This window comes from Corapipo altera, unplaced genomic scaffold (genome assembly GCF_003945725.1).
Source record: "Corapipo altera isolate COAL_440 unplaced genomic scaffold, ASM394572v1 1, whole genome shotgun sequence".
NCBI classification, from domain to species: Eukaryota; Metazoa; Chordata; class Aves; order Passeriformes; family Pipridae; genus Corapipo; species Corapipo altera.
The window spans coordinates 27,240,893-27,265,483 of NW_020884873.1; the positions used below are offsets into that span (position 1 = coordinate 27,240,893).

Genomic DNA, 24,591 nt, shown 5'->3' on the forward strand with positions numbered 1-24,591 from the left:
CTCTCTGCTGGGTCAGGAACTGGCTGGAGGGCTGGGCCCAGAGAGTGGTGATGAACGGTGCGGCATCCAGTTGGCAGCCGGTCACTAGTGGTGTCCCCCAGGGATCAGCGTTGGGCCCAGTCCTGTTTAATATCTTTATTGATGATGTGGATGAGGGCATTGAGTCCACCATAGCAAATTTGCAGATGACACCAAGTTGGGGGTGTGTGTCAATCTGCTAGAGGGTAGGAGAGCTCTTCAGAGAGACCTGGACAGACTGGAGAGATGGTCTGATTCGAAAGGGATGAGGTTCAGCAAGGCCAAGTGCCGGGTCCTGCACTTTGGACGCAACAACCCCATACAGCACTACAGGCTGGGGACAGGTGGCTGGAGAGCAGCCAGACAGAAAGGGACCTGGGAGTTTGGATTGACAGGAAGCTGAACATGAGCTAGCAGTGTGCCCAGGTGGCCAAGAAGGCCAATGGCATCCTGTCATGGATCAGGAACAGTGTGGCCAACAGGACCAAGGCAGTGATTCTTCCCCTGTACTCAGCACTGGTGAGGCCACACCTTGAGTGCTGTGTCCAGTTCTGGGCCCTTCAGTTCAGGAAGGATATTGAGGTGCTGGAGCAGGTCCAAAGAAGGGCAATGAGGCTGGTGAAGGGTCTGGAGCACAAGTCCTATGAGGAGAGGCTGAGGGAGCTGTGGTTGTTTAGCCTGGAGAAGAGGAGGCTTACGGGAGACCTCATCACTCTCTACAACTCCCTGAAAGGAGGTTGTAGCCAGGTGAGCATAGGTCTCTTCTCCCATGCCATTAGCAGCAGGACAAGAGGGCACAGTCTTCAGCTCTGCCAGAGGAGGTTTAGGTTAGACATTAGAAAGAAATTTTTTGCAGAGTGATCAGGCATTAGAATGGGCTGCCCAGGGAGGTGATGGATTCACCATCCCTGGAGGTATTTAAGAAGTGACTGGATATGGCACTTAGTGCTGTGGTCTAGTTGACAGGGTGTTGTTGGGTCATGGATTGGACTCAATCATCTCAGAGGTCTTTTCCAACCTGGTTGATTCTGTGATTCCTATAAAATATCGGCCTCATTGCACTTTATAGTAGTGTTATTACATGAGTGTCATATACACAATAATACCTCTTGAGGACAGACATAATTATATCTTTTGTACAGTTTATCTTGCATGAAACAGAAGGACATACTGTTCTGTACAAACTTTTCACAAGGGGTATGAATACTTCTCCCACTCTTGAACTTCAAAACTCATTTCAGTAAGACAATATTTGTTATTTTAGTGAGTTCTGTAGTCTAACAACAAACTGAGAAAAATTTCATGAGAAGTACTTGGTACTCCTATTTATCGGTGATTTTGAAGGCTCATCTTAAACCTTTTCCTAAAACATGTACTTCAGATTAGCTCTGAGCAAAGTTATTTATGAGCAAATATTTTTGCTAGACTGAAACTCTAAAGACTTCTTATGAATTGTTGTCTGGACTTCTTGCTAAGATTTAAAATATCCAGAAATTAAGAAAACAATAATCCAAAAATATGTCCCATATTTTTTTCCAGATGAAACATTTTATGCATGTATTAAAAATAGTTTACCATTCACCTTACTGCCTTTTCTCTTGATTGAGGCAACAAATGTATTTAATTTTGATAACAGCTATAATAACACTTCAAAGGACCCCCGATTTACTTCCTCTGTAATTGCCTTCTGCTTCCATTCGAGCTATTTATCACTAATTTTAAGCAATACATAACACAAAGGGTTCCTAAAATTATAACTGTGTGCATTAGCTATGGAAGGACTATAATGTGAATTACCTTTGAATTCACTAAATAATGTGAATGTCTTTCTGACAAGAAGAAAGGAAGACATGGCTTGCAGAAAAGTTTGATTTTATAGGTAGTTTGTACTTATTGTCTCTCTCTTAAAGTAATAATGAAAAAATAATGGACCAGTGACTGATTCAAAACTTTAATAATGTAATAGTTTGAATTTAAAATTTAATATTTAATAGTTTTAATAGTTTTTTAATATAAAGCTGGCATGCTGATACCAGTGTCCGGGCAACGTATTCCAAACACTCTCCTGTTCTTTGATCTGCACCAACAGTTATGGATTGAGCAATCTATGCTGTATAGTAAGCGCCCATCTCTCAGCTGTTCATGGATTTCTTTTCCCAGAAGCTTCTATCCAGGGGAAGGAAGCCCCAACGGACATATTTTTTTCCAGCATTATCCTCGTTCCAACGAAAGACATTGCATCTCCTCAGAATTATTAACCCTTTTCACCTACAGGTGACCTGGAAGAACATCCTTAAAGGCTCCCCCCACTTCTGTGGAAGAGCCTTTGGGGGCAGTTGCCCCTCGCCCCGCAGACAAGACCGCCCGGCCCGACGGCAGGTGGCGGTCGGCGGAAGGGGATAGGGAGCGTTCGCTCCCGGCACCAGCTCCCTGCGCTGCGGGGGCTTGGGGATGTAACACGCGCCGGGGAACGCACAGAAGAGGGGCTCGGCTGGTTGTGGAAAATCGGCTTTTAGGCTTCTCAGACCTGAAAACGAATCGGCTGCTTTCTTGCTTCAACATCGTATCTATAACTAGAAACAATGCCTTATAATGTCTTATAATGCCTTGATATCGTATCGATGGCTGCTTCAGGTTCGTGTCCTGTGTGAGATGTTATATTTTGGTTGGAAGATGTTGGTTTTTCTCATGTCATGTAACAAATAACTCTTCCTAGTAATAAAATGAATTGTGCATATAAATCTTCCCTTCCATATCCATTAAAACGCAAATAGGCCTCTAAAGCACCTGTGTCAGCTTGACTATTCTCTAGAGATTTAGCGCCTGAGTCCATGCTAAATTTGTGACATGTATCACTGTACATATGAGAAATCATCTGATTCACATACATTGTTGAATGTTTGTAGCTGTCTTCTAACTGCATCCTGCTTGATGGAGATTAGAAAGTGGGCCCTCACATTTTAAATAGGATATCCATGTACTTAAAGAAAAGCCTACTTAGTGACTGAGAGGCCGGTTTCTAATCTCAGATACATAGCATGCTCTGAGTGTTTACTGTATGTGGAGAACCATGCTACTAAACAGAGATTAGTGTGGAATTGAACCTATGCGTGCTGAAATAAGTTGCCCATAAGTTGTTAAATGTTCTAAAATAGTTTCTTGAAGCATCGGGGTGGATTTTTTCTTCTTTTTAAGCATATCAGCAGATTTCCTAAGTATTTTCCTAAAGGCTCTATTCAAAAGCCAGTATGCAACTTTGATGTGACCTTTGGTAGGATGATTCACAAATTATTTTGGGATTAAGAGTTCAATACCCACATTTGTTCTCTTTGTATTTGCAATTACAAGTCATATGGGGATAATTAGTTCTGTTTTAGAAGCAACCACAACTCGGTGGGAACGCTACATCTTTTACATAAGGTGAATTCCTTTGAAGTATCTTCCTATTTACTTGGTTTTGGCTTTGTTTTCCTTTTTTCTTCCTGAAGAAATGTCCTCATCTTTCTGAAGATGAAGCTTTGTTTTCTTAATGCTTATAATCATCAGGCATAAAATGCCTCAATTGAAAAAAACCAATACAAGACACATTGGATGGAGTATTATTTAAGTATTTGTAAGTCTCTTCCAGTCATGTAATCTTTCAGTAATAATTATTCTGTTTCCTGCTGTTCACCTTGCACAGTGCTGTTGTATTCATGTGTAGCTCACAGAACCATCCCTCTACTGACTGGATTGTATAGAGAAAGACTAGCTCTGCTTTTTTATTAGCTGAAGTAGAAAAATATAAAGCTTCTTAATATTCATTGTGCTAGACAATTTCTTTGAGCACCTAGCTGTACATCAAGATACTTGTATGCTGAATTGCAGCGAAAACACAATGCAAGAAGGCTAAGTCCTCACTTGGATGAAGTATTTTTTTGTTGGTAATTGTGTAACCAGTCCACTGTTATTCCCTCATCCTTTTATTTATGTAACCTAGTTTTATGAGCAAAATTCCTTATCTTCCAATCTAAACTTTTTCCCTTATGTCATCTTCGCAATATCTATGCAGCAATATTCTGTGTCAGCAGAAACACTGTTCTGTCAGACAACCTTTCCTTTCTAACAGTTTTGAACCCTACTCCTATAGTATAACATTTGTTTTAAGTAGCATGGTATTTTATTATAAGTTATTAGGGGGCACATTTGGAAGCCGCAGTGTTCACTGTGTGTCTGTTTCAGGGTTTAGGTTGGTGGTATTTTGTTTATCAGCTGGAGGAAAGGAGTAAAAGTATTTTCTTTTTTTCTGTGTATGTTTCCAAGGCTGATGCATCACAGTCAATGGAGCAAAAAGGGCTGTATGGAGCAGTACCATTTTGGACTTCTCTGTGTATACCCATAGATAAAACTCCTGTATTTTGCCATCTTCGCAACAAAACATCTAAAGGTCTGAGCCAATTAGATTTTAATGAAAGTAAATTTTATTAATAGTTCCTATAAAACTATCTCACCAAATTCCTGAAGAAGCCAGTAAACAAGAGAAACGAACCAGTAAGCCAGACAAACTCTGTGTTTCAATGCCTAAACCAGAACACTTTCACTGTATAACCTACCAAATACATAGAACAAAAGTAATAATATTGAAAGTAACTATTCTGATGGAAAAGGTCTGGTGTAGTTTTGAAAGCAGCATTTTATAGATGTTATAGTTAATGACTCTTTTCTTGCAGGAATGAATGAGCAAAAACACTCAGTGCTCTAAATTTAGCCACATGATCCTATCTCAAACTTAGGTAATAAATCCCCAATCAATAATGAAATAAATTATCATGAATGCATATATATTACGACTTTAGACTTGATTTAGGAAGCACTGAAAACTGTTAAATCATGAACATCCTATCAAAAGTTATTTACTCTTAAAACTACCACAACTTTTTATTCTGTACTTCTAGATTTTTAGGGAAATGCTACTGGCTGGAAGTAATTTATTTTCATGAAGAACTAATTAAAAAAATAAGAACCTATCAGTAGAGACTTTTCATTTAGCATAGCTCAGCTACCAGAGAAATATCTATGTCGTCCCACTTACCATAAATGCTGAGTACCCCTCATTTCTGTGGAAGGTGATAGGATATAAGGATGCTCAGAATGTACTGAAAAGGGCCTGGGGTTAGCAACACCTCCTGGCTATCATTAACTGAAACAAAAAGGATGAGAAACAGGTTTTAATTAAAAATTGCTTCTCCAAAATCAGCTGCTTGTCACTGCATATTGCTGAAAGGTGAAATCATTTGTGAAACAGCAGACTGAAAAAAGAAATTAAGTTTCTAAAACCTCAATTTTTACAAGCAGAGGTGCCTACAGTTTTATGCAGTACTTCTGTCTGCAAGATTCAGTATGATCTGTACTTTAGCGATTACATCAGGAACAATTCCTAGAGGAAGATGTTGTCTTTTGAACTATGCTGTGCCACTGATTACAGCTATTAACATGATGGAGTGTGGCAAGAGAACAGAATGAAAAAAATCCTGCATGCTGGCTATAGCAATTGAATGTTTATTTGAAGCACACTGTGCTGCCTCTGCTATAGACTAATTGTGTGGCCTTGATCAAGTCACATAATTGTAAATACTAACAGACACTCAAGAACTGGTCTTGACACATGGTCTCAATTCTTGATACTTGAGACCATCTAAGGTTTGCAGTTCTCAAGAAATCCCAGTGAGAATGACAAAATTTCTTTGGTCACGTAATCTGAAGTTAGCTGAAAAAAGTTGTGTAAGGTATTTCATACTTCATGCTGGATGCAAAATTAATGGTTTTAACTGCGGTTTGCCAATGTCAGTCTGAATTACTGATATATACTGAAAAGTAAAAAACAACCTCAGCTCAAGCTGCACAGAGAAAAGAGACTTTGAATCACTATAATGCAATGACAGTATAGAGAAATACAGATTTTTCTGAGTGAGTGTTAGTAAGATTAAGTTAACTGTAAGGCCAGGTTGTACTCAATTTGGTACCTTCTTATTCAGAGAGCAACATCAGAATGTCAAAAATATTTTTAAAACGCTGTCAGGAGAGAATGAAAGATATTAGGGCACAAAGAGAGTCATCATTGAGAGCAATTAATTTACATTCAAGAAATGTAAAATAAGTCTAGAAATATATTAAATTTAGAAACTTTTCAACTGTCCTGACAAATCAACAAAACAAGCCAACCTAAAGTTGCTATGCAACTACTGCTTGCTGTTTCAATAAAATAAGAAGCACTATCATACCACACATTTAATGCTTAGAATAGCATATATAAACGGATAAAAATTATCAACAGGAAAATATTGACAGGCTAGATCAGCGGGTCAAGCCCAATTGTATGAGGTTCAATAAGGCGAAGTGCCAGGTCCTGCAGTTGGGTCACAACTACCCCCTGCAGCTCTATGGGCTTGGGGAAGAGTGTCTGGAAAGCTACTTGGTGGAAAAGAACCTGTGGGTGTTGGCTGTCAGCTCACTGAACATGAGCCAGCAGCGTGCCCAGGCTAAGGTGGCCAGTGGCATCCTGGCCAATGTCAGAAATAGTGTGACCGGAAGGACCAGGGAAGTGATTGTCCCTCTGTATTAGGCACTGGTGAGGCTGCACCTCAAATCCTGTGTCCAATTCTGAGCTCCTCACTAAAAATAGACATTGACGTGCTGGAACATGTCCAGAGGAAGGCAACAAAGCTGTTGAAGGGTCTGGAGCACAAGTCTGATGAGGAGAGGCTGAGGGAGCTGGGGTTCTTCAGCCTGGAGAAGAGGAGGCTCAGGGAAGACCTTACTGCTCTCTACAACTACCTGAGAGGAGGTTGTAGCCAGATGGGGATCACGCTCATCTCACAGGTAACAAGGGATAGGACCAGAGCAAATGGCCTTGAGGGGGAGTTTCAGTTGAATATTAGGAAAAATTTCTCCACTGAAAGGTTGGTCAAGCACCGGAACAGGCTGCTGAGGGAAGTGGTTGATTGACCATCCCTGAAGGTATTTAAAAGTTGTGTAGACACGGCAGTTAGTTTAGACATGGTTCAGTGGTGGTCTTGGAAGTTTTAGGTTTACAGTTAGAATAGATCTTAGGGGTCTTTTCCAATCTATATAGAATCTATTATGGAAGAGGGTAGAAAACTTGAATTCGGATGTTACATTGTGGTTCATGTGTATGTTTGTTTCCTTCTGCAAGTGTCTCCCAAGGACTGAGGTAGAATTTTGCTTCTGTAGGGCTTTTTATACTGTCTAGGAGGCTGCAAAAAGTGGTATTTCTTGATCCAAACATATTCAGAAGGAATTACTAGTTGTCAAAGGAAGCCTTTAATAAGAACATATTTTACCTTCTTATCCTGAGAAAATATGTGAAATGGTTTGTTCACATCTAGTAATTTGTCTCATCTATTCCAAGAAAACTCATTCCTTAAGAGTCAAGTGTAAAGTGTTTTAAAACTGAGCCCAATACCTTAAAGAAACAACAAAACACCACCAGCAGCAGCCCAACAAATCTGCTACGTTGGTCTTTGGTTTGGCTATTATACAATCCAAATGTTGTCTTTCACTGACAAATTTTTCAGGCATTTCTTTAGTACCTTATGCAACCGTCATGGAATAGTTTTCAAGATTTTCTTCCCCCTTTTTCATTTTTAGCATATTCTCCTCATGTTTCGACAGCTTTATGTCCTCCTCCTTTAATATTGCTAAGAGTTACACTTCTCTAGGAATATCTTCTTATGATGTGATCCCTCTTGGCTGGACTACACACATTGTATAAAATGAATGTAATTTTCATTACAAAATTTTAACACTCTCCAAGATGAACTGAACTGAAAACTGAACTGCTGTTCTCCTATTTGAGGCATGAAACTTTCAAGATACCTTTAAGATATAAATTTACTTTGGCCAACAGTGTGTGCCTGCAGCCCAGAAAGCCATCTGTATCCTGGTCTGCATAGAGGGAGGTGATTCTGCCCCCCTACTCTGCCCACTTGGAATACTGCATCCAGCTCTGGGGTCCTCAGGACAAGAAGGGCATGGACTTGCTGGAGCAAGTCCAGAGGAGGGCCACAAAGATGATCAGAGGAATGGAGCACCTCTTCTATGAAGACAGACTTAGAGAGGGGATTGTTCAGCCTGGAAAAGAGAAGGCTCTGGGGAGACCTTATAGCGCCTTCCAGTACCTAAAAGGGGCTTATAAAAATAGAGAGAGAGACTTTGTACATGGGTAGAGAGTGATAGGTCAAGGAGGGATGTTTTTAAACTACAAGAGGAGAGATTTAGATTAGATGTTAAGAAGAAATCCTTTACTCAGAGGATACTAAGACACTGGAACAGGTTACCCAGAGAAGTTGTGGATGCCCCAGCCCTTGGAGGTATTCAAAGTTAGGCTGGATGGGGCCCTGAGCAACCTGGTAGAGTGGATGTTATCTCTGCCCATGACAGAGGGGTTACAACTAGGTAACTTTTAAATTCTCTTCCAACCCATTTTATAAATCTGTGATTCTATGAATTCTACTTCTGTATAACTATCTGTATTTACCTGAGTTCTAACATCTGATTACAAGACACATGCAAACCTTATTCAATATTTTACTGGTATTTTTTTTTACATTAGGGTTTTCTTATGGGTTCTTTACAAAGAGATTTTCCCTGTAATGGGAAAAAATCTTCTATTATCTTTTTAATTTTTGCTCTTTTTCTGCTTTATATTCTTGTTTTTGAAGATTAGCAGGATATATTAGTTTCTAAGTATTTGTTTGAAATACAAGATATTTGCTATGCTCTTGACAGCTCCCATATAACTTGCATTATTGTGATTTGGTTTTTTGTTCTGCCTGTCTGATGAGTTTTGTGTCTTTGCATTCTTTCATATTTCTGTTATGTTTATGCTATAAACAGTATGCGCTTTGTCCTTTATTTGGCAAATCTGTGTGTGTTTCTCCTTGTTTGTTGCTTGTGGTAAACCTGTGCTGATCTTGAGTCACCTTTCACATTCTGTTTCATTATTAACTGTGAAGAGTCTTCCAAATATTCTACATGGATAAGCATATCAAAAATCATAATGTTTTCACAACTGACATCTCTCAATTCTCTCAGGCCTTATTTCAGACTGAGTGCACTCTCTGTTCAGGAGGTACTATTGCAATACATCTAGATAATATAATTTGTTCCAAGCTTGTTCTAGATGACTTGCATGTTAAAGAGTCCTGAAGACTTGGCAGCACACCTGCCAGGAATCAGCAATCTTCTGTAGACAAAACAGGCAGAGCGCATCAAGAGCTAGGGATAACTAAGTGAAATTAATGAAAAGTATCCATTATCTATACGGTACCGGTCTGAATTTCTCCTCAGTTCCAATGTTGCACTCTTTAGGCAAAAATTTAACTACTACACAGCATCCAGTATGGTTTATTTGATTGAAGTTTTAGAAATAATTGATTAATATTGATCATTCATATCCTATCTTTAATTACCCTAAACACCAAATGATTTTCAACAGCAAGACTGGAAATGCACATAATATTTTACTATGTGCTATAACTTCAAACCTTCTGGAAAGGCTTAGCATGTTTATATGCAAGTAACTCAAACAGTGCTGGGAAATATTCCGGGATGGTCAAACACAATCATCTGTAGTAGTAATCTGTTGGCCCAGATCCTGGCAAACTTTTCATTCACACTAATTTATACTTTTTCCGGGCAATTACTAATTATGGTGTGGGAATAGGACTGTTGCAGGGACCATTCCCAATAAAGCAGTTTGCATGCAGGCTCTTTGGACACTTCAGTGTTGACTAGCATATTTGTGTACTCTTCTGTGCCAGTTCGCCAAGCATGTTTAGTTTACTCCTATAAATATAGCTTTCCATTTCCCTCTAATGATGTCACAGCCTCCATGCCAACTCTGCTACCTCTTCTGTTTTAGCTTTGGCATGTTATGCCTACCTCTTTCTTACTCCCTTAATAGCAGCTCTGGAAATGGGCAGTAATAGTGAAACACAGTAATGTTTGGGATGGATTGCTTGGGAAGATGATCTTTGTTTAAAAAAAACCTGAAACAAGAAAAAACTGAACTGAAAAAGAGTCTTTGAAAGGGTATCCAGAAAAGTGATATTTCTGTGGTTTAAGTTGTAGACAATAGTAAAAGCTTATTTTTAACCCTCATGAGAAAGGATGTTTTTTAACCATGGAACTTGATCAAACATGTCATTTTTAATTTAACTATGGCATTCAGTGTTCCAGAATGAACATTTTGTTCTTTAATAACTTTTTACAGTTATACTATCTAGATACATTAATTGCAAAAATAAAATTGCAGAAATTAGGAAGAATTTTTGAAGATTCTTGTAAAGCAAAGTAAGAATTCACTGGTTAATTTAATATGTGAACTATTCAAAGACATATGAAGCAGTAAAATATCTTGGATACCTTGCAAATAAGCCAAGTTCATCTGTTCAGATATTATGTGTTGGAGTGTGTGTAATGGAAAATTATGGAGAGATAATCGTGAGTGAGTCATTAGCAATTTTTAAAAAATAAAATCACAAGTTTTATTTAAATTGTTGACTCATCTGTGATTTATTTTCCCAACTGTTATATCTTACTTGTCTGTCAAACCACGTCCATGGTCATTTTAATATTTTCAGTTAAACGGACTGTAAATATAGAAAACTGTTCTGCCATTTAATGAAATACCTTTCTTGGACAGTGTCTGAAAACTTTGTGTTAGAATTTTATTGTGCTGGTCTAAATTGCTTCATACATCACCTGTTTATTCTAAGGTGTACTGTTGTTCAGTTTTAGCAATCCACAGTTAACTGCAATATCAGTGCTATTTTCCATGCACCATCTAGAAGGTTTGGAGTCTTGGTAAATGGACAGGAGTAGGAGTAAGATTAAATGTTTCCTTTTGATTTCCATCTGGTTGTGCAGAGAAGGAGCAAGATATATTCTGTCATGGTAAGCTACTATCTGGAGACGTAGAGACAGATAGTGAAAATGATTAGGGGTAAGAAGGAATTTTTAAGTGAAGAGAGGCTCTCAGGATTAGCACTGTTTAGCTAAAGATGAAATAAACCAGAACGTATTTATGTAAAATGTCACTTCTATAGAGGAGCTACACCAAATGTATCTATGTATTTTCTTAACAGAAGTAAGGCCAGTGGGTGAAGAAAAAAAAAAGATAATGAAGTCAAACATATTATATTCTCTGTATAATTTTCTGTAGGTATCTTTCCCATAAGATATTGCTGAGAATATATACTCCATCAGACTCAGGAGAGGACTAAACTTGTATATGGATAATACAGGTTAAATCTGTAGTTGGCTTGTGCCATTAAAAAAAAAAATCTTAATGCACTACAGTTAGGAAAACTTTCTGCAGGACAGATACTGTGATTTTACTATTCCATTTTTCACAGGTGCATATATTTTATATATATTTTATGTTCAGTGATCTGTTTTTTAAAGATTTTCTGTGCCACTTTAAGAACATACAATTAACATTTCCACTACTTTACGCTGATAAAAATTTAAAGCTGTTGTATGAAATTATTTGAAATATAATATATGAAATTATATGAAACTCTAAACAAAACTATGAACTTTGAATTGCAATAAATATCTCTCATATTTATTTAATGTACAAAAGAGATGTGTTCATGCTGCAGTGAACATGAAATAAGCACAGATGTAGTACTAAGAATTAGGAACTTCCTGGCCTGAGGTTGCTATGTTATTTAACCTTGTAGATGTGATTTGTTTGTGTCGACAACATACTTTCATAAAAAATGAATAATTTTGCAGTTAATTTTCCCATGCTCCATAATGTTCTGCATCTCAGTCTGGGATGTTAATATTGCATGTGATTATAATAGCAGACTTAATATGGATGTGACTGTGAATTTGTTACTGTGGATGTTGCTTTTCACATAATTTTTTTATGAAAGTAGGAAAAGCAGGTTTCAGGTTTGTGTGGATTTGGTTTTGTTTCACTTAGTTATAGAAATAATTATTTCTTATAGTAATTTTCCTTCAGGTGTACTTAATCAGTGGTGGGTTTTTTAGTTTTGATTATAATATCTTCTTGTCATATTTTGATAAGTTGTTTAACATTCAGTTCAGGCTCCCAGAGTAGAATTCACTGCACCCAACTCCAGATATCTAGAGCGTAGGCATTTCTGTCTTTACTGCCTCCCACCTCTGTGGTGTGATTCATCTCAAGCTAAAATAGACATCCAAAATAGGTCAGAAGCAGTGCCCCTTGAAAGTGCCTGTCTTTACTGACTGTCAAGGGAACCTGTGGTAGCACACAAGAGACACTGACACTCACACTGCAAATAAAGCCCACCAGAAGAGGCCAGTGTTCATTTGTGCTCTTACCTTCATGAAAGAAAAAAATGGAAAAGCTACCTTTCCTTGGCAAGGAGCTTTCAATGCGTCCTCGCTCAATAGCAGACAAATAATTCTCAGCTTTCCATCTGCCATTATTCCACCTGAGACTCCCTGTCCATGAGAGATGTTCTTCTTTTGATCTAGCATCTTTATAGTCTTACCACTAAGCTTTCAGCCTTATTCAAAATGAGCTGTGAGTGCAGAACCAGCAGTAGTCATCTGCTACCATGTTGAATGGGCAAGGTTTTTTTAAAGATGAGAGCAGTACTCTGTCAGTATCACAATGTTTAATTTAGGTTTCACTACATTTTGATGCTTTTTTCAAGTAGCTATTTTTCCTGATCAACTGTAGGTTTTTAGACTGTGATCTTTAATAGCAGTTCTTTCTTCATTTAATATAGGCACACACATTTGTTAATTATTGATCCATCTTCATCTCAATTTTCTAGATACAGATATAGATTAAGCTGTAAGAATGTTAAGAACAAAATATTTATTACACTACTTATAAGTTTATGGCATTTTTTTAGATGCTTGGCAAGATAAATCATGAATAATGCTGCTTAGTCATTTGCATGATGAATATTGAAGTCATCCTGACTGAATGCAGAAAGCAAATAAAAAATACTTTTATTTTTCCTATGTCCTGGAAATATAACCTTACTTACTTAATATCCTGTCCCACTTCTCTTTTTCTTTCCAAAACATGTTTTATTAAGAATAAAGGTGGCTATTGTGAAGATTAAATCTTAGAAAGTCCTCTTTTGGGATTTGGCAAGTTTAGAAGCCATTCAGCCCAAAAATTGAAAAAAAGTGGGTTTATATTGTTGCCCTTTAACTTTTCTTTCAGAACTTTCAGGAAGATAAATAGGGTGATTGAAAATCAACATTAAATTAGCATTAATCATCACAGCATATTCTATGATTACTCAAGTCTGAATTATGAAGTAAATAGAAAATAAAAAATATTTAGTTTTATTGGAATTCACATTGTCTAGCACTGGAAGATTATATTTCAAGAGTATTTGTATATCATGGTTTTCTTCCCAGGAAAAAAAGCAGTGTTTGCTTCTGCTGAATATATTGGTAAGGTATGTAGCTGCTGGATCATTCTATATTTTTATAATAGATTGTAAGGGGAAATGAAAGTCTGCTGAGTCGAGAGCTGGAACAGCCACTTGCCCTCAGGATGGTATTGACTGTTTTGTTCTATAATCCCATATCTCTTCTCTGTTGGAGGGATGATTTTAGACAGTATCAGTACACAAACAATGCCACTGCACTTTTAAAAGGGAAAATGTTATCAAGATGTTAAATACAAGCACAGAAGAAATAGGATACATTTTTAGAAGAGACTGTTCCTGCTTTCTACCATGACAACTTACAAGGCTGTATGCATGACAGTGAAGACATGCACTGTAGCAAAGTCTTGAAGTCTTTTCAAGCTAGTATGTTATTACTAACTTGTGATGTGTACTTAGAAAAGCATTGGAAGGTCTGATTGCTTGTATCTAGCTATAAATGGGAATTTTGCATCATCTGTAGAAGACTGCATTTTGTGAATAGGCTTGGAGCAAAAGGAATGACATTTTCAAACTTGCTCAACCACTCCAAGTGCTCTTGCATGTACAACAGTGAGGCTCAAAATGGTATCAGCAGCATTAATGTCACTTAAGAGAAGCTATTCAAAGACTGAGCATCCTTGAAAATTAGATGAAAGGTATTTTTATTTAAACAACTAAATTAATTACTGGTTTTGGAAGTATGATTGTAAATATTGTTCTCTTCAACAGTCCTTTATCAGGTTCCAATTCCAGTGGTTGTGATCACATTCCAATTGTTGCTCTAGTTAGCCTCAAGACAGAAAAGGTACTAGGGTAAAACTACTTTTGAGAATTTTATTAGAACATCAGTAATATTACAAATTTTGCACAATGTGAAAGAAGGCATGATTATGCCATTTTATGGGTTTATTCTGGTTATTCATAATTTTTCAGTTTGTGGTCATTCAGAAATATATTCATTGACACTATGAAAAAATTGTGAAAATTTAACTGAGAAAGAAAACAAACAGACCTCCTTTTGTGAAGGCCTACTTATCTCTACAATCCTTATTCAAGTGAGTATTCCCAGTTCCCATGTAAAGTATGGAACTAATCAGTCATAAATTTTAGCTTTTAATTCAGTTCTCTAAGTTCGTATTCAAAGGACCAGTTTAGCAACTTGTATCACTCGTTAAGACAAAAAATACTTTCCAGATGGAGCAGAAATAGAAATAAATGACAAAGACAATTACCTTGGCACAGGCTTTCTTTCTAGACAAAATGCTGTCACTCATTTTCATTAGAAATTTACTCTTTGAATATTTTTTATACTTGTGGAACAGGAAATATCTCAGTGTATATAAAAATTGCAGATCAATTGCAGTATAAAATAAATGAGTGGAATGAAAATTAAGAAAACAATATCATTAGGCAGAAAAAACATTTTTTGAAGGGAGAATAGACAGGTTAGGGAAGATATCTATTCATAGTGAGCTGTGCTAAGTCGTAGTCCTTGAACACATTATCTCAAATCTGTATCTTCTTTTGTTTTTCCATCATAGGCTCTCATCCTATTTTTATCCTCGTGATGAGGCACATAATGTAAGATGTTCACTTAAAAAGAAAAAGCTGCTCTGCTGAGGATGATACATAGGCAATGATTATCATCTCTTATGTTCTTTCATAATTTCTCTCATCCTTAATGTACTGTGATCCTTTGCAGTAATGTACATGATTTGGATTTTACATTTGCTAGTAATGAAACATCTTGTATTTTACCAAGTGCAGTGATACTTACACTTAATGTTATATACACACATATAACTTATATGCTTATACTTAATGTTATACTGTGTATAACATTACAATATAATCAACTTAAAGGACGTAAATAACAAAAGTGATACCTAAGGGATATGACACATCAAAAAACAAGCTGATTGTTTTCATGAGTTCTTTACTACCATTTGCGATTACATTATTTCGGAGGTTTTGGTCTTCATTCATGAAGAGTTAATGTAAGATTTGACTGGAATTTTATTAAAAATATCCATGAAGACAGTCACTGCTACAATCCTACATAAAAAATTGTCTTAATATCCAAGGACTCTCTAGACTTTTTTATTAAATACGTAGTTATGTCAGAAAACTGAAATTTAGTCCTTCCTGACATCAAAAGTGAATGACAGAGGACACAGGTTATGTTTTAAATATAGCTTAGTACCCGTGCTTTTGGAAGTTGAAACACAAGTCGTGGAAAAAAGAAAAGTATGTATCTTTTTAAATCAGTTAAGATATAACATTCAGAAATAGATCTTCCCTCAAATTTTTGTTAGTTTTTTTCATTACATATTCTCTCAACTTTGCCATTCTCTCCTCCTTCAATTCTCACATTATGCCTAATGTCCAGAAGACTTCTCTATATACAAGCATTGTGTTTTCATGCAGTTTCTTTTTTCGGTTCACTCAGTCAGTAACTGTCATCAACACATAACTTAAAAGTAGATAAAACCAGTGCTTATATCAGGTTCATTTAAATCACCTAACAATCTTCGGTGTACAGTCTTGATTTACTGATGGTCTAGTTATACAGAGGAAACACAGATCGGGTGCTGAGGAGTTGAATTTTTTCAAGAATGGTACTATGGATATTCCATTCTAGCTTTGTTGAACCAAGTGAGTCAGGTATAGAACTATTTAATCATTCAGTCTAGAGAGTGTGAGAATTAATTTCTCACACCTGTGATGATCAGAATATTGTAGAGCACTGCTGCACAGGACTCCTAACCATGGTGAACCATTGCTTGTCCAAATATACAAATGAAAGGGAAGTTTTGCTCCTGTACAGGCAAACAAATGGTATCTTTTGGACTTAATATCATTGTGGTTGTATTGAATAATTGTTGATTATGGACTGCATACTTGATAAGTTGTATAAAATATATTCTAAATTAGCAACTATATTCATAAACTCAAATATTGAATCAGAGTTTTTGATTTTGATTTTATTGACCTTTTACAGCCTTGAGTGAGTTAGTGTTAGATAAATGAATTCTGAAATTTGCCATTTAAAAGAAAAGCAGTTGCAAAAGTTTGAAGTTGATTAGTAGATGTTGACTGTCTTTTTTCAAAGTATTGCAATACTTGGTAAAATGTCTCAGTATATACAACAAAGTAAGGGCACCTTAAAAATTCTCATGCTTGAAAGGGAAGCCATCATTCAGAGTAAACCTGTTTGGACATGTTTTATCCTTCAGTATTGCTAACATGTAGTTTTTACTTCTGACAGAAGATATTTTGTTCTGCAGTCTATTTGTCATCAACGGTTACACAAATCCTTATGTCAAGGTTAAAATAGGGCTCATAAGTGCATAATGCCTTGGTACCAGCACTTGTTCTTTTAAGACACGCTTCCCTTTACAAGTGTTGGTATTTACATATTCAAGATAAGAAGCAACAAAGAACAATGATGGAAATGTTGATAATCGAGTCCTAATTGCAGAGACAGAATGAAAAACAGGCTTTACTAATAAATAAGTTTGTCTAGTTTTACAAGTTTTCAATTCTAAAAGGATTTTCTGTTTGTACCAGAAGCCTGAAAGGGAGCAAAAACTTCCTTGTACTATGATTCATTTTCCTTAATTCTCCCACTTTACTTTCTGGGAGCTATACCACCTGGGAATGGTTAGTTTCTGTAATTTGGTATATATGAATTTTATACACTGTTTAAAGTATATTAATTTGTCAGATTTTGTTTTTGTGTTGCTTTGTTGATGGAAAATGAAATACTTCTGGTGTAGAACTTCATTAAATAAGCTAAAAGGAATTGTAAATTAATTTGGGTATGAAGAACAATTAGATTTTATATGTGACTTTATGAAGATACTCTACGCAATTTGAATATTTTTTGTCTGAACTGTGGTAAAGGTTTATCATCTTTTTCAGCCATTAATAGTTGGAGACTAGAACTCTTTAAGCATTAACAGTTTTCAGTTTAAAGCAAATTTGGGATATTTTAAGCCAGATGAGTAATGTATCATATGATACTCCCTCTATATTGATGTCTACAACAGCAAATAATAAAGAAACATCAATTCCAGTACAGTGCTGTCAATTTTGGAAGCTTAGTAGGGTTTCTGTGAGTCTGAGAAGTAGAAGTGGTAGGGTCTAGAGGTTTAATGTGAAAGCTCTCTAATGTTCTGAAAATCACACACTCACATTGCTCCTGGAGGAAGGCATGTTTCTTTAACATGGCTTTTCCTGATAGAGACAGAAATGAGAACAACATGCGATATAAATCCATGTTTCTGGATAATTACTCACCTAATTTGATAAGAGCCAGTGATTTAAATCTTAACTCAAAACATCTGCTTTCTATGGTACTTCATACTCTGAAGAGAAACTATATCTCACAAGCACTAGCATATTAGAAAGCTAAGCTTGTTGGTCATTTTACAAAAGTGCATCCTATCTCTGCAGTCAGAGATACAGGTTTTTGCATTAGTGTCCCTGAACTTTCAAAATACTTCACATAATGGTCTGAAATATACACTTCATATGCCTTCTTTTTTGATGTGTAACTTACTGAGTTCTTTAATACACATATCTCTACATATCTCAACATATATCATGGGTTTTGTGCCTACTATAAAAAATTGTAGGCTATATATAAAGAAAACCCACTTAAAAATTAAATAAATTGTCACACTGAAAATTTTGGAGGGTGGTGTTTAAAATGTAAAGTCAACATAATGAATATGATACCAAGTCAGAGCTTGATAACTCATATGTTTGAAAGTAACAGAAACAAAAGCCATCTCAGGAGCATTGCCATATCCCACACTTTTAAACATGTAGAATTTTTTCTTTTCATGTAGGAGATTTTTTTTTTTTTTTGCTCCACTGCAACTCTTTTACTTTATGGAATAACTAAATCCTTTGTTGGAAGATTCATGGGAGCTAGTGTTTGAATGGGGGTCACAACCTCTGTGATCACTTCTACCACTGAGCTGTAGTCATAGTCTTTAGACCTGTTTCTTTGTTTTTCCTGTTGGGTCTGTTCAGTTACCTTTATTTTGTTCCGTTTTCTGTCTGCTTTCAGTTTGTGTTGTTTGATACCCTGCTTAGTGGTTGTTGCATTCAGTTAAACATGGGAGACCTGGTTTCAGCTCCTTGTTCCGAGGAGATTGCTGAATTCTAGCTTTGGGGCTGCTGGCTTTTCTGAAATGTGACTCTTTCTGTAATTGTGAACATGCATTCTGCCATGCATCAGTTCATGCTTTACTGAATTTACCTGTACTCTGATTTCTGACAGGAGGCTAGTTTCACATTTTTCAGAAAATCACTTCTTAAACAAACATTTTCAATCTGTTTTGAGTGTTATATCACAATGACATTCTGATTCCATGAGAATCCTGCAAGAACATGGTGGTGGTCTGTTTAGCAGTGAGGTAAAAGAAAATTTATAGTCATTACTGGGAGCATTTCCTCATAAGGTAAAAATGCCATGCCTTCTGTGCAGATCTATACTGTACAGCTAGGGAGATGTGTTTATTGGAACTTAAATGCTGAGGATAGGGGGGATTGGTTTTTTTGGTGGTGGCTTGGCAGTCATTTTTTTAAGTACAAATTCCTCTACTCTAGGCAGGAAAACCAAAACAGATAAAAGATGAGGAGCAGTATTTTAAAAAGCATTTTTCAAATAATGGGCAGCTAAGTCTTGGAGAACAGTGATTCCAGAAGAGTTCCCAGTGGAAGGCTGCAGCTAAAAGAAAATGTGCTGTCCTAGAGGAACAAGTAAGGAACTAACAAATCTATATACAGCAATAGTGTTGTGATTATGAAAGGGTTGAGACTGTGACTAGAGCAGTTAGGTTAAACTATGAATAAACTAGTTTAAGGCTTAGCACATGGTGGTATAGGAAGATGAACTGAGGTTCCTATATCCCCCGTAGAAATAAAGATTAAAAGTTATGAAAGTTGAAGCAAGAGAAGTTCAAGCTAATAGATACAGGTACAGTTATTTAGTAGTGAAAGTGCTTGTCTATTGAAGAAATTTATGTGGGATTTTGCACATGAATTCTTCAAATTATGCATTTGGTGAGGAAACACCAAGGTAAATTTCTGTAATCTTTCAGGGCAAACTATCTTAATTGTCCATGAAAGAAACTGTATTTGTTGCACTTCAGAGAAATAGCATGTGTTTGGTAGGCACTGTAAAGAAAAAAGTAACAGCTCGTAGTAAAAGGTTCTAGTCTCAGATTATCAACAAACTGGTACCTTTCATTTGACCAGTTGAGGGGCTTCTTTGTGAATACAAACATCTAGATTTTCTGGAAAAGAACTCAAAAGAGGGGACAATAAGCTATAATCTAAAATCTCAGTCTTAAGAAAATGTTCCAGGTGGTAGTTTTGCTTTGATTCTGTAAATTTTATACAAGTCATATCATGGTAATTATAAGAAATTGTTAGAAATGACTAGGCCTAAGAGGACTTTTTCTCTTTGGCTTACAAAATATGATTATTGTAGTATGCACCACTCTGACATACACATTTAAACAGACAGACATCTCTGCATCTTTCCCAACTCCTTTCATAGTAATTTTACTTTAGAGGCTGTATTATCTTCAGTTGCTAAAAGCATTAAGATAAAACAGAATGAAAAACAGAGGCAGCCTGGAAACTCACCAGGTTTTTAGAATTTTGACAAGTTTCCTTTTGAAAGTACCATTTATTAAGTAGTTTCTCTGTGTCTCTTTTAAAAATTAGGAACAAAATACAAAGTGCTTCACAGAACATGTAGAGTTAGTTTTGCAACCACTTTACAATTTTACCCTTTACTGAAACCTTAGTCTTCAATTTTTGTAAATGGAACACTTGTTCAAATTCTTGAAATATTATGTTCCTTAGTGTCTTTGTGTAATTCAAATGATCTGTGTGTGAAGAAAAGATGCAATGAATGCATTTTGGATGTTCAATGCAGGTGTTCACAAATATTATCAGCCTTAAAAAAATGACTTTAAAAACATGTGTAACTAATGAATTAAGGTGTAGGTCTGTAACTTTGTTAAGCACAGTAAGTCTCAGAATAAAATTCCAATGTTATACTTAGTAATGTTAGGTAAACCTTTCCTAAAGGGGGATTCAGACTAAAGATGAGAAAAAAAGAATTGAAAAAGAATGAGAAAAGAGAAACTTATAATGTGTATTATATTTAAACTGAGTATAGCTCTGTCAACAGCCTCACAAATATTTATTTCTCCCTATTTGTATTCAGTTGTAGCACCAAAAAATAAAAAATATAAAAATTGCTAATTTAGAGAGTAATACACAGTTCCTTTTTTTTCTAGACAAGGCAGTCAAAACAAGAAAAAAGACACCTTTGTGTTATTTAAAGAAAGTTTGTATGTGTTAACATAACTGTCAGAAACTGAAATGATAAAATTATCATTGTTAACAAATACAGCTATAAACTGAACACAAGGCATGCTTCAGGTTAGTCAGAAGAGGTCCTCTGTTTTACACTGTGCATGCTTGCTCAAAATGAAACTGTATGTTATTGGTTAACTGGGATGCTTAGCATAATCACTTTGCAAGGCTGTGGTGGAGGGAGGTGATTATCACTGAGAACAGATGGGCAGGTCCAAAGCATTGCCAGATTCTGCACAAGCTCCATATACTGTAGGTTCTAGCTTTCTTTTCTTTGGTATTTCTAATTTTTATTCATTGTGCATATTATAGCAGGCTAGCTGAGCTAGAGGTCAGGGAGCAATGACCTCACAGTTTAGCTCGCAGATGTAGGAGCGAGGAATTCAAAGCGCTGTGACTGTACAACTGAATGGATGGGGTAGACTGAATTCTGTCCAATTGCCTTCCTAAATGTATAAAAGGATCTGTCTCCGAGCTTAGCACTCTACTCTGCATCTGTAGCTCTCTGTGGATTGTACTGTGTGTGACCAGAAATGATATTCTCGGATATGAACACTGTCTCTGCCTCTCCTAAAGTGCATCCTCCTAATGGGACCCGGTTTTATACTTTTCAGGTAAGTGAACTTTAATAAAACTGAAAGGATTTTAAATGACAGGTAAACTTTGAGTAAGAGTAGCTAATGTGTTAAGAAGCTTATATGTTCATTAATGTTGTATAGGTAGGAAAAAAATATGTAAGAAATCAATATAATCACAGTGAGTTTGCTGCCTTAAAAAAAATCACCATGTAAGTGCTCCTACACTAACACAAAATTACATTCATAATGATTTTGCTATTGATTGTCTTTCCCAATAATACTATCATCTTGCAATTCATTAGATTTATAGTTCCTCACCTGGACCCACACCGTCTTTCTGTTTAGTTCAGATAAGCATTCTGTTGACATTATCAGAAATTCCAAACTCATATTATACAATTTTAAAAACTTTGTAGGTTGTAACTGTATGGATTTTTCACTGCTAACCCTGAATGTAGTTTCATGCTGGCTGATGCTTAATTTGATTCATGTGAATACTAATCATACGTGTGCAATTGATAGAACAGCAGTCTATTGTTAGGATTATTAAGGCTCTCAGTTTTAAGCCAAGTTTTGCCTCATTCAGGGAAATAAGCTTGTGTGCTTATCTAAAGGTAAGAATGTATTATATGTTCTGTAAATTGCAAACCAGTCTAATTACAAACATCTTGCAGTAGCACTTAATTATAAGCAGTCTTCAGTGCCTTGGCTCTGAAAAACTGTGTAATCCTACATTAAGATTTAACAATAATAAAAAAACCCTCACACACCCCCCTGCCCCAGATGGTCCTTTCAGCACTCCGGCCCTGCAGGGCAATTCAAACACTCCACTACTTAAAGTGGCAACAGCCTTTTCAGCTCAGCCTCTGATACAGTTAGGATTTAAATAACCTTCCTGTTCCTGATGGTTTTACAGTTTTGTCTTTTTCATTACTTTATGCTATTTTAGACTGATGTCTTTAATATGTGATAAACCCTGTGTATATTACTAGAGTAAGGAATCTGAAGCAATTAAAAGTTGATAATAAAATGCATGGCAAACTTATTTCACAAAATCCAGGTACCCCATTCCTTAGGTCCAGTAACTGCATTTCATTCCTACCTTCTTTTAGATCCATTGTTTTTAATTGTACTGTTTTGGCCTTCTCACAGTGATGTCAAATGATAGTTGAGGGCTGTACAGAAAGAGTAGCATCCTCCCAACAGTGACGATCTGCTGATCCTGGCAGTGATTCAGAGACATGATTGCCCCAGGCATGTTCCTCTACAGCATGACTACTTTTTTCACACACTGAATCTAAATATTCTGTACAGCATCCTGTAGCTATGCTCTTAAACACAGTTCCTGATGTCAGGTATTTTTTCTTAGTTTATCCAGTTGAAAAAGTCACAAAAATTAGGATGCTTGGTTGTGATACCAATTTGAATATTTTATTCTGTGGTAACTTACGAAAATAAGTGCTGAGTAAAGTATATGTATTTTTTACAGTATGTATTTTTGCTACTGGCAATCTCTGTGATTACAGTACACATTGTCCTACATACACAAAATTCTCTTTTAAAAATCATTTCTTCTGCTGATTTTTGAGCTGAGGGGTCACTAAATAAAAAGAAAAGCAGAACTCAATTTCCAGTTGCATTCTGGATACTTTAATGAACAACGTAGATTTAAATGACCTTGGAATGTAAAGCTGCTAATTCCAGACAGTATGAGTTTGTGTTCTAGAACAGCTTGGTGTTATCAGCGCTAAAAAAAAACTCTGAAAATTAAAAAAAAATCAACCAAAGAAAGCCTGTATTGTCCTCTGACGCCCTTTTTCAATTATTTTTTCTATTTATTTATTCACATATGTGCAATATAAAGAAATGTGAAGCAACTTTCCAGTTCTTGCCTTGGCTTTGTCATTCTTCGCTTCCTAGGTTTTGACCACCATGTTTGTGGTAGTTTCTCTTTCTCTCTTGAGTTACTTCAATTTTTGCTTGCAAATTTAATAATTCCTGAGGAGGACTTCATACAACTCTTTATTTTGATCTGTTTTGAAGTATTTTCACCTTTTTTCTTTCCTACCCATATTATTGTTTCTATATGTTATGTTGAATCTGTTGGAGATGGAGAATCTCTTTTGTTTAAATAGCTTGCAAAGTTATGGAACAGCATAATGGTTCTTAATTTGAAATATGTACACTGGTATTTAACCTAAATGTGTGAAAATAATCGTAGTAAAAACAATTTTTAGCATGTTCAAAACTGAAGAAATACAAAATTTCTGAGATGAGGTCCTGAACGCTGACTGATGGTGGATGATGTCTGATTAAGCTACTGAATTAACTGTACATTCATGTAATGATTAAACAGTTGAATTAATTGTACATTGATTCAATAACACATGTTAGTTCTTTCAACAACAGAAATAGTACTGAAAGAAACACAAGGCATGTGTGCAAGTTGTAACTTTATTATCAGGGTGTCACTGATGTTCTCAGGAAATAAGACCAAGTTGGACTCTAATGGCTGAGGAATCAGATTGGCCATACAGGGGTGCATCTATCGGAGCGCTTGGGTGGAGGATAATCATAGTTAGTGTTTGACAGACTAACCATCTGAAGATTTTGGGTGTTCCAATGTCTACCTCTAATTAAATCAATATCTGAAACTGTCTAGAAGCTATGATATTCCTAGTACCTTTGTTCTGCTCAGGAAATTTGTTCTGAAATTCTGCAAATGTTAAAAGCATGATTTAGTTCAGTATGTTTCCTGAACGACCTGCTGTAATTCAAAGAAGCTTAATCTTTGACCCCTACACTATGCTTGATTAAAGTTATTAAAATAGAAAACTATATGAGAAAAGCTCATATAAAGAAGTTATATATTGTACAAAAGGAAGGAGTTATAATGAACAAGGTTTAATTTTATAATAAGCAGGGCAATACCAAAGTTTAGTGCTTTGTATTTCAGTATATCCTTGTTTCATCTCAATTCACTTGTGCCAACCTTGGCAGACTTCTGCAGCTATATAACATAAAGCAGTGATTTTCTTTATTTTTGTATTCAAGATTGATAAAAATATAGTATTTTAGCTACTTGAGGTTTGCCAGCAGTCCTACAGTGAGCATGTACCTTTCATGAACATTGT

At 36.1% G+C, this 24,591-nt stretch overlaps 1 protein-coding gene across 16 annotated transcripts in view; it reads left to right on the forward strand.

Annotated features, from left to right (window-relative positions):
* PPFIA2 (PTPRF interacting protein alpha 2) overlaps window positions 1-24,591 on the forward strand; it is a 318,848-nt gene that overhangs the window by 87,535 nt on the left and 206,722 nt on the right. For 5 of the 16 annotated variants that reach the window (XM_027654004.1, XM_027654012.1, XM_027654029.1 and 2 more), the window contains exon 1: window positions 21,072-21,493. The exons of the other annotated variants lie outside the window; for them this stretch is intronic. In XM_027654004.1, the coding sequence (XP_027509805.1) occupies window positions 21,413-21,493 (81 nt within the window). In that variant the 5' untranslated portion in view covers window positions 21,072-21,412. Of the gene's footprint in view, window positions 1-21,071; window positions 21,494-24,591 lie in introns of those variants that run through there. 16 annotated transcript variants of the gene reach the window in all.